At 59.4% G+C, this 10,502-nt stretch overlaps 2 protein-coding genes across 2 annotated transcripts in view; one reads left to right on the top strand and one right to left on the bottom strand.

Annotated features, from left to right (window-relative positions):
- Positions 1-6,455, bottom strand: part of HK3 (hexokinase 3) — a 16,236-nt gene extending 9,781 nt beyond the window's left edge. The window contains exons 1-2 of the mRNA XM_006158879.3: positions 6,286-6,455; positions 2,948-3,050 (exon numbers count right to left, since the gene is read on the bottom strand). Coding sequence (XP_006158941.2) covers positions 2,948-3,025 — 78 coding nt within the window. The 5' untranslated portion in view covers positions 3,026-3,050; positions 6,286-6,455. The remainder of the gene's footprint in view (positions 1-2,947; positions 3,051-6,285) is intronic.
- LOC114009748 (uncharacterized) lies at positions 5,295-8,230 on the top strand. The gene is made up of 2 exons (XM_027775931.1): positions 5,295-5,713; positions 7,980-8,230. The coding sequence occupies exons 1-2, from the start codon at positions 5,337-5,339 to the stop codon at positions 8,224-8,226; spliced, it is 624 nt and encodes a 207-aa protein (XP_027631732.1). The 5' UTR covers positions 5,295-5,336; the 3' UTR covers positions 8,227-8,230.
- Positions 8,231-10,502: the final 2,272 nt, after the last annotated feature.

The raw sequence follows: 10,502 nt of genomic DNA, 5'->3' as shown, positions 1-10,502 counted from the left end.
AGTGAGCACACATGCCCTATAGGAAAAACCTCTCCAAAATTAATTAATTAATTAAAAATATGAAAATGAAAGGCTCCATTCAACAGAGAACCCACTTTCCTCCTCCTCCTGCTCTCCCCCTCACATCTGCTCAGCCCCTACGCCCCTCCCCTGCCCCGCCCCTCTACTTTGCACTCAGGCGTGGCCAGGGCTCCCTCCTGTCACGCCACCACTGATGGTTCTCTGGCTCCCCAGTACTGGAGCGAGAGCCTCTCAGCTGTTCCACGAGTAAAAGAATGAGCAAATGCAAAACCTCAAGTTCAAGTGCTTCCCTGTCCTAGCCTGCTCTCAGACTCGAGCCTGAGCAACCCCAACACAGGAGCGCCGAGACCGGGACGCAGGGGACGGGCCTCCCTCACGCAGTCCGCCTTCCCAGCCAGCGTTGACCTAGCAGCACACTCTGACGACAGAGCTCGTGCTGCAGCTCGGACCCCAGAGGGACACAACCTGCGTCGTGGCCGTGACGTGACACTGGTGACTACAAAAGCGGGGCTGGGGCCGGGACAGAAGTCAGAGTGACCAGGGGATAAAGGGACACTTTTAGATCAAGTCAAGAAGGGCCTGCCTGGGGAGGTAGGCTCAATAAAAGAAGGAAAAAAGCCATTGAAGATCTGGGGCGACAGCATAAAGGGACCTCCTTCAGAGCAAGGGCTAGAAGTGGAGGAAGGCTGGGCCCGGGGAGCAGAGCCAAGGGACCAGACGGCAGGGAGAGCTGAGGGTGACATTCCCAAGCTTCTCACCCCAGGTTCTCTGGCCACCAGAGCCCCAGCGACCTCAGCTGTGTGTATGCAGGGGCCTCCCCGGGCCCTCTCCGCCCTCCTCCAAAGCAGCCTCCCTGGAATCACACTGGAGGGCTACAACTGTGACGCCTTCCTCCCTGGGCTGGAATTCTACCCCAGTGGCCTGCTGCCCCAAACCGAACCATCTGTGAAGAGTCGCTCGGGCAACTGACTACGAGGCCCCTCCAAGGAGGTCAGAGAGCAGAGGTTCCCACAGAGGGAGAGACGAGGACCCCGTTTGAAGAAGCAAGCAGGACCAGCCCCTTAGGGAGGCAGACAGTTCCCACTGGGATGCCAGCACATCCAGCCACGCGCTTCCCTCATGGCAGATGCCACAGCCGCGCGCCTGAGACCGCCGATCCCCACCGAGGAGACAGGTGCTGCTCCTCCAGGTGGCGAGGAGGGGGCAGGTAGGACTCGAACGCACATCTGTCTGGCTGCAGAGGCGTTTCCACGTAAACGTGAAGCTTTGTAAAAACTAGCAACTCCCTCCTGAAAAGAACCCAAGGCTGAAGAAGGGCTTGGGAGAGACGCCCTGCACGACCGGCATGAGAAGCCGACCTCCTGAGTCCTGGCCCCAGGGCCATCTGGCCGAGCGGTCCGAGGAAGCCCAGACTCTCACCTGTGCAAACATGAGTACCACGGGAGGCCGGCCTCCCTAACCCAGAGCCACGTCTCATCCTGGGGCCGCACGGGGTAGCTAGCCTGATCGCACGGCTGTGGGGGCAAGAGCATTAATGGGGACAGTGTGTGGAGTGGAACGCACCCTCGGACGTGCACGGGTGGGCTGTGTCCGCACTGCGAAGCGGAGACCGCCAGTGGAGGAGGCTGCGGTGACCCGGGCAGGTGACTGACCCGGACACCGGCAAGCAGGAAATTGGCCCTGTGTGGAGCTGCCTGGGGCAAAAGGGGAGCCAGCAGGGCAGGTGCGGCCTGGCCAGGGGTCTGGGGAGGAGGGGCAGGCAGTGAGGGGATCGTGGTGGGCCCTGAGGCACCCTGCCAGGTAGGCCATGGCCCAGCCAAGGCTCGCCAGGCTCAGCTGTGGCTGGGTCTGGAACGAACTTCACAACTTCACAGCGGGGTCTGGGGTGTGGTTGGATGCGGGGGAGCAGGGCGAGCTGCAGGGGACGCCCCACACTCGGTGCCTAGTCTCAGGGACTGGGGTATCTGGGGACTCAGGGAGTGGCGGGAGGCTCAGGGACCTTTGCAGACGGCCCTCTAGGCAGGTCCAGTAGCTCCACTAGTTCCTTGAACCCTTCGGGGTTGGGGTTTCGGCTTCATTTCCCTCCATTTTACCGATGAGGAAACAGTGAGATACGAAACAACTTGTGCAAGCATTTCCTGTTCAAGGGTGTGGTGTGCAAGGGCATAGAGATCACCGTCCAGATGGCAGAAAGAAGAGAGCCGCTTCAGAGCAAGCCCCGGGCACACGGGACACGCACAATAACCTGTGTGAGCCTGGCACTCACAGCCACGTGGAGAAGAGGAGGCACCGGGAGGGACTACGGGGAGGAAGGAGCTCGAGAACACAGCCTTCACAGAAAGCCCAGGGTCCACTTGGACCGCGTCAGCACACTTGGGGTAGGGGTGCTCTTTGTAGCCAAGTGACCAAAGAAAGTGCTCGAGGGACCAGCAGATGGCGTAATGGTTTCGCCAATGGACTCCCACGTAGTCAGCTGTGGTTTGAGTCCCGGACCCAGAGGGTTAAAACTCACGCCGGGCGCGTGTGCGTGCATGCCCCAGATCCCGAAAGAAGAATGGAGGAGAAGACTGTGGCTTGGTCATCCCCCTGGGGAGTGATTTCTCACTGTCTATCTTGGTCTCTCGCTGTCTTTCTGGTGAGCGCATGCGCCCTACAGTAAAAAAAACCTCTCTTAAGAGAAGGAAACAGCTCGAGCCCTGTCCTGCCATGGCTTCCTGGCCCTCGACTCTAAGCCGCCTGCCTCTTCCTCAGCTGGGAAGTGAGCAGACAGCCCCATCCTGAAGGTCAAGAGCCTGAAAGGAGCGCGGCCCAGATCTCGTGTGAAACCCACAAGAGGCTGCCCAACTGAGACGTGGGCCCTGGGCACCCGCGGTCACCCTGCCCGACTGCCCCTGCAGCAGAGGTGGGAGCCCAGTGCTGAACTCACCAGCCCGGAGCTGCTCTCCCGGGGGCGGCCCGGGGCTCCTCCTCCATGCTGCGACCCTGCAGGCCCAGGGCGGTCCATGTGGCCCCACGACAGAGGCGGCCACCTGTGGCGAGAAGGGCGGCCCAGGTCAGCCTGCTCCACCCTGGCAGGCTGTGACGCAGGCCCTCGCCGCCTCCTCCTGGGGGCCCAGAAGGCAGCAGTGGACGTGACGCCAAGCCTCTGCCCATCAGAGACCCTCGTGATCAGCCTGAAGGCCCTTGCTTTCCAGGCACAAGTGCTAAGTGCTGTGAGATGGCACTGGGGGCACTGATTTCAAGTCCAGGCGCCACTCATTCCTTCCCACCTGCCCCTGCCTGGAGCTCCCATCTGCAGAGGCCAGGGCATGCGAAGCACACCGAGGCCCCAGGCTTCACCAGCCGTCACCGTGGGTCGGCACAGGCAGGGACTGAGGCGGGCACACATGTGCCGTGGCTGAGGGATCATTACAGACTGGAGGACCCGGTCCCCCAGAGGCGCAGTGGGCCGCAGCAGGCAGCCTTGGTGTGAGGCTAAGCACGTGGGTTTCACCCCGAAAGCGACGAGGATTCATGGGCAGGGTGGGTCTGAGCTTGGGGAGGCTCCGACCGTGCTGTGACCGGGGCAAGTCATCCATGACTTCCTTGACTCTCAGCCTCGTCTGTAAAACAGGAAACAGCATCTACCCTCGCGAGGCCTCGGGCATGGTGGCATAGCTGGTGCCATGCTTTGCGCAGCACGCTGGGCGCAGCAGGGAGGTCGCGGTAGGTTTGGGAGGTGCGGTGAGGCGCAGCAAAACGGGCAGCTCAGACAAGGCCCAGCTCCCCCGGCAGCTCCACGCGCTCAGCCTTAGCGCCCCGTTTTCTTCAGCTGTGAAGTGGGGGCTGCTGGCTGTCAAGGGCTACAGGGGGGCAGTGAGAAAAGGAGAGAAGAGGAACCTTCCCTCCGTGGGAATTCAGGGTTATTTCACTGAATCTGAATCGAAACGATGAGCCTCAATTTCCTCTCCTAGAACATGAAAAGCTAAGGTCCTGTGAGCGTTAGAGGAGTTGGTCTGAGCGCTTCGAAGGACTGCAGACCCGTCTCCTCTCGCGGCTGAAGGCAGCTGTGGCAGGGAGGTGCTGTAGGTGCCACTGGGGGTGAAGCGCAGGGGAGCGCCCAGTAGCAGGTCTCTGTCATGGTCACTCCACTGTTCCTCCTCGCAACAGCACCTGCTCCTGTCTCCCATGGACGTGCCCTCTCGCGGCCTCCTGTGATCCAGCTGCCAGGTCTTGGGACATTGCCTGTCTCATGCCGCCGGCCCTCTCTCTGGCCCGCAAAGCCGCGAGTCATCCCTTTGCTGTGAAAGTCTCCATGTCGCTGGCCTCACCGGCATCCCTCCTGGGTGCCTTCAGTCTCTCGTCATCAGTCATCTCTCCCCTTTCTCTCTTTTTTTTTTTTTTGGAGAGATTTTCACTGTAGGGCGCGTGCGCTCACCAGACAGACAGAGAGAGACATAGAGACAGAAAGCGAGAAATCACCCCCCAGGGGGGATGGTCACGCCGCAATCCCTTCTCCTCCATTCTCCTCTCGGGATCTTGGGCACGCACGCACACGCGCCCGGCGTGAGTTTTAAGCCACCGGGTCCGGGACATGAACCGCGGTCGACTACGTGGGAGTCCAGCGACATAGCCATTACGCTAACTGCTGGTTCCCTCCCCTTTCTCTTTAAACAGCGCTCCCAAGTCTCTGGCCTTGCCCCTCTGTCCGTGCCCCCTCTTTACCTCCCCATCTCCAGTGCTGAGTGAAATCTGTGTCAGGGCAGCCGTGGGGGTGGCGGTCGGTGTGGCCGTGGGGGTGGCAGGGCAGCTGGATCCCACATGGCGACTGTGCGGCTTGGCCAGGCACGCTTGGGTGTGTGCCCAAAACCCCAAGGGGAGAAATGGGGAGGGGGTTGTGGCGATGTTTGCGCTCTCGCACTCTCCCTCTCACTCCCCGCGCCCTCCAGCAAGTGCACACACCCTACAGCAAATTAAGAACAAAAAGTACCCACCTCGGGGCTCCAACCCACCCATCTTGAGCTGAACCCTAAATCCTGATGATCCATTAGATGTGGCCATCTGGTGCTGGAGAAGCCCCTCAAACTCAAGTCAAAGCCACACCCGCACTCGTTTTCTCTTTCACTCGCCCCCAACCCCAATCTCGGTTAGAGGTCAAGCAGAATCAAGGGACCGCTCTCCGGCCACTCGGGCTGCCTGCACCTGACCCTAACCTCCTCTGTGCACTCAGGCCGCAAGCCCCGTGAGAGCTCCGGTGTCCCCTCCACCCACAGCCACTGCCCTAGCCCACGCTGTCTGGCTGTCTCGATGGCTTCCTGCCTACCTCTCCTCTGTCCATGTCCCTGCCCCTTCCCACTCACGACACGTCAGCAGTGGCCGTGCAGAACAGATGCTATCGTGTCATTCCAAAGCTCTACTTCCCTTTAAAAAGGATGCATGTTTTCACGTGGTGGCTCCTGCCCCAGAAAGCCAAGTCCGAAACGACCGTGGCACTGGAAGCCGTTCACCGGGCCATCGTCCTCCCCTCCCCTCCCAACTCCAGCCACGCTCACAAGCTGCACCCCAGCCCCTTTCCAGCCTGCACTCAGCACTCGGCGAGTCCCGCAGGCTACCCTGGCCCCTCCGGTCAGAGCCACTTCTGCGCCTGGCAGCCAGCACGGCTGGACCCGGCACCACACTCATACAGCTTCGCCAGACCGAAGAGAGCAGAGAGGTAGGATTCTTTGTTCTCACTTAGTGAACAAGAAAGCAGTCCCTGAAACATCTCCCCAAGTCCTGTAATACTGCTTGGTCTCCAGACGTCAGCGGGCACGCGGAACGCTTGCTCTGTCCCAGGCCGGTTTCAAGGGTAAAATGGGGCGCCCGAGGCCCTTAGCTTTAGGGAGGGCCAAGGCCTACGTGGCTCTTCCCTTCCGAGGCCTGGCTGGCTCAGTAGTTCACTCTTGCTCAGGCCTCATCCATCCAACCCTCAGCCCCGCGACACGCCAGGCACTGGAGCGCCTCCCGCGCAGCCTCAGGACGGCCACTCTGGGCGAACGCTTTCGGGCCTCTCTCCTTCACTGCAGTGGCCCGGAACCCAGCTCAGGTCTGCGCCTGTTTGAATGAGGGCCTCCTGGATTCCTTAGCTAAACTGACCACACAGAGTGGGCCTCCCTCCTTAAAGGAGCCGGGCCCTGCTGAGGAGGGCGCCAGCTGCTGTGGTCTTCTCAGCGTCCACTTCCTCTGGCCAGCCGAGAGGAGGCATGAGGACTGAGTTGGAGGGGAACCAGTCCAGGGGGCGCTTACCTCGGAAACGCAGCTGTCGGTCACTCTCCTCGGGCCTGCTCTCAATGTGAGTGACCCCAGTAACACTGGTCTGTACCCAGAAAGTGAAATTCAGGGGAGACCTGGGTTCTAGCGTCCCCAAGCCCCACCCTGTTCCTCCACAACCACTCCCCAGACACCAGCTAATTCAGGAAGGTGCACCTCCTTCCACGCCGACCTGGGCAGCCGAGTAGGCAGGGCCGTGATGCACACTTACGCAAGATGACCGCAGGAAGCCGGGCCCCCGAGCTGCAACACGGAGAGCCCTGCTCACTGAGTGTGGGTGGTGGCCACCCGGAAAGGGGCTGGAGGAGCCTAGCCTGGAAATACGCAGTATTATAATAGGGCAATTTCCCCAAATGTGGTAAGTATTAATGAACAAGAGGCAATGTGGAAACGCAAGAGGGAGAGGTTGCCCCTGCCTGATGTGGGCAGGGAGGCCGGGGAGCTGAGTCTTGAAGAGGAGTACGTCAACAGAGCTGGCCCTTGGCAGAGGGGCAGGTACAGGACCGTGGGGCACACACACACGGGTGCCTGCAGACACAGGTCAGCCCCAAGGGCCTCGAGAGGATGTACTTAGGCTGACATGCAGTGGCAAGGCAGTGACAGCCAGACTGTGCAGTCCAGCTTTGACTGTAGGCCAAGGGCAGGTTCACACCAGGTTCACCCCTTCTCTGGGAGAAGGGGCCTTGGGCTGCGCGGAGCTGTGGGCCACCAGGCTACCGTTCTGAAGGAGTCTCCGTGAGGGCCCAGAGCCTCAGGACTCCACTGTAGCCCAGGCAAACTGGTGGGCAGACCCTTTAACACTTGAGGTTACCTACTGGCAGTGAGCCTACCTTTCCCACTCCCCTCGGCCAGCCTGTGGTACCAGGAGACTGGGGTAGAGGCTCCTGCACCAGTTTTGGCAGGCCAGCTTGCAAACATGCCAGCCAACAGCCCTGCTCCACTTACTAGGTACCAAAGGCAGGTAAGCTCTGAGAGGCAGGGAGGTGGGGGCAGGGCCGTGCAGGGCAGAGGGCTGTCACTGTCACGGCGCCTTGCCTAGCCAGGGTGTGTTCAGTTGAGCGCGCGTGGGACAGAACGTGAGTGGCTCAGCTATGACTCACACCAGCAGCCGGTCTCGAGCCAGGCTAGGACGCACCCCGGTGAGCATCACCAGGTTTCTGTCTGTGTTTCTGTGAGTCCACGTCCATCACCCAGGAACAGGAGCCAGCCTATCAGACTGCCAGGGAAGGACGGGGTCAAGGCCAGTGCAGGGAGGAGGCTGGCGGGGTTTGCGGCAGGGAGCAGCTGGGACAGCCCTGGCTGTAGCAGAGGCATGGCAGCTGCTGGCAGCTGTCATCAGCCACAGATGGCCACGGTGCACCACAGGGTAGGACCCGTCCTGACAAGGCTCCCCACAGCCCTGTAGTGCCAACCCAGCTGTCCATAAGGAACTAGGGAAGGGGACGCATGGGTGCAGAGAAGTACCCGTGCTGGGCAGGCGGCCAGGCCCTCGTGTTCCCAGCGGGCCCTCGGGAAGCCCCCGGCACTCCCCACACCTCTATGCCCGGGATGGGCCTGCTGGTTCTCCAGCACGCCTCGAGCTGCTGCGTCCTGTCCTTGTTCACGCCGACCTGTCAGGAGTGACTGTCCCTTTGACCTCTCCGACCTTTTCACTGTATTTTCCCTCCAAGGTTAAATTATAGCTCAGTCATCCGCGATGACAAGCGGCCTCTGACAAGCTCCTCCTGGCCCCGGCCCCGGCCCTGGCCCCAGGGGAGTGTGGCCTGCCGCTGGCGCTGGCGGTGCGGTCTCGGACTTCCCTGGGATCGCTGCACTTGCAGTTTATTGAAGTCACATCCACAGCCCATCTCCCCCGTTCTGACTCACCTTGGGGCCTCGCTGCCCAGCTCCAGGCCGGAAGTGAAACAGGTAGGTTAATCTGCGTGGAACTGGAGAGCCCTCCCACAGCCCCAACAGTCCAGGCTTTTGAAACTTAGAGGAAACGAGCAACCTATTTCCTGGCTTCCCCATGCACATGGTTTTAGCAGCTTCTCCCTGGCAACTCCAAATCCTCCCGCCCACCACTCGCTGGGGTCGTCTGCTAAAGTCAACTGAAGGCCAACACTGGCTGCCTCGCAGGTGAGAACGAGCCATTCAGACTGACATTTCCATGCGTCGTTCATTCTGTGACTCTGGTGGAGACAGGAGGCGTGTAGTATGTAGCACAGAGAACGTCAGCTCTGGTGTCAAAAGACCCAGGTTCAAATCCCAATCCATTACCGGCTGTATGACCCTAGGTAAATTCCATCACTTCTCTAAGCCTCAAAACCCTGGTGGTATAAAACGCAGAGACTAGGGGCCAGCAGGTGGCATAGTGGTTAAGGCACTGGACTCCCACATGACTGATCATGGTTCAAGGGCTGAACCTGACAGCCTGCTTTTACACTTTCTCTCTCTCTCTTTGAGGAGCATACATACTCTACACAAAAATTTAAAAATAATAATAAAAAATAAAATTAAGTAATTAAAAAAAAACTCAGATACTAATTTCCCCATAGGATTTTCTTTCAGTTGGGTGTCCCCAGGAGACTAAACGCGAGTGTGAATACCTTACTTGGAATGTGACCCAGAACGAGGCCAGGGAAAGGTGATGCAAGTGAGATGCTTAGGGACCTCCACTTACACGAACCCAGCTCTGAGGGACCTTCACCCGAATCCTGGTCCTGCTCCAGGAAGCACTGACAGGGAGAAGGAAATGAGGCAGGAAGGAAAAGAGGCCACCAGAACTCAGTTGCTGCTTGGAGTTACTGAGGTTCAAGCCCACAGGAGAGCCCTCAGAGACCGGGAGGGTGTGCCTCGGAGTTGCTGCACCTGAGGGAGCAGAGACTAGGGTATTTGTCCTCCGACTTTCACTCCCACTGGCTGGAGCTGCCAGAGGGGCACTGACTCTCACACTCCCAGCTCAGGCAGAGCCAGAGGTAAGTGCAAGAGGACCTTGTGGGTGTGCAGTGGAATGGTGAGCCCCCGGGAAAAACAGGCAGCTCGCAGTCTCTGCTCATGGGCTACGGAAAGGGTGGGAGGAAATAAACTGTGACATCTAACACCGGGCAGTTCCCTTGGCATCTCCCGGCTTATGGCACGAGCTTGGGAAGTGCATGGAGCGTCTCGGCCCCGAGTTGGCAGAACAGTCGTTTCCCGAATTTCAGAGAGGCATAAGAACCCCTAGGGCCCTAGGAGGTCTATGAACGCCCAGGACCCTCACTTCCCGAGGAAGGCTGGTGCTGACAGCACTGGGGCAGTCTCCCCCGAGTGCTCACTCTGCTGAGAACTGCCCTCTCTTGCATCTGCGCCCCACCCCTCTCTGGCCCGTGTGCCCCTTCCTGCAGCATTCCTCATGACACGTAAGACTAGCACCACGTGAGCCATGCCTGCTGCCGTCAGCTCACCACAGGCTCTGTGGCACACGCCGTGCCCCCAGCACCCTGGATGGAGTCTCCCCTCCCACCGACAAGGAAACCAGGCCCCAGAGAAGTTAGGCAACTTGTATCAGAATCATACAGACTTAGGTTAATCTGACACGCCTTCAACTCTTTTGCTAGTTCTCCTCCCTCAGGACCACAGCAGGAGAGTGAACGGCCCTTGCCCAGGCGGCAGTGGGAGGTGGTGGGAGGCGGCTGCTCTCCTCTGATTCCCCATTAACCAGTAAGCCTGTGGCTCCTGGTCTGGCTGATTCATACCCTCCTGCCTCTGACCCACGCTCTACGGAGTCTGCTCAATTTTAAGCTAAATAATTCATTCACTACATGCAGGCTTCCCCTTTTCTTATCTCTGGGCAGAGAGATAAACACACTAGCCCCTGTTTATAGGGCTCTACTTCTAATAAACTGCCATTTAATGAGAGGAACGACTGTGAGTTAAGCTGATGGGACATAACTGATAAATTACTTTTCATTAGAAGGAAAACAATCAATACTAGAGTCAGAACAGCATTTCCGTTAGGACTGGAAAGCATGGGCCCTGGGGTCTCATCGCACAGACACGGAACGGCTCGGTCTGCAAGTTGGAGATGGGAACACCCAGAGCGCCTGGGGCCCCCATGCGGACTACGGAAGGCCCCTTTGTTGCCTGGACCACTGCAGCTGTTCAAAGAAAACGGCTGCCCTGCGTGACGCTGGCCGCCCAGTCAGCGCCGTCCGTGGCAGGGGACCGCCCCG

Source organism: Tupaia chinensis, unplaced genomic scaffold, assembly GCF_000334495.1.
Source record: "Tupaia chinensis unplaced genomic scaffold, TupChi_1.0 Scaffold000612_1, whole genome shotgun sequence".
In the NCBI taxonomy this organism is placed as follows: domain Eukaryota; kingdom Metazoa; phylum Chordata; class Mammalia; order Scandentia; family Tupaiidae; genus Tupaia; species Tupaia belangeri.
This window is presented reverse-complemented; position numbering and strand designations above follow the sequence as displayed.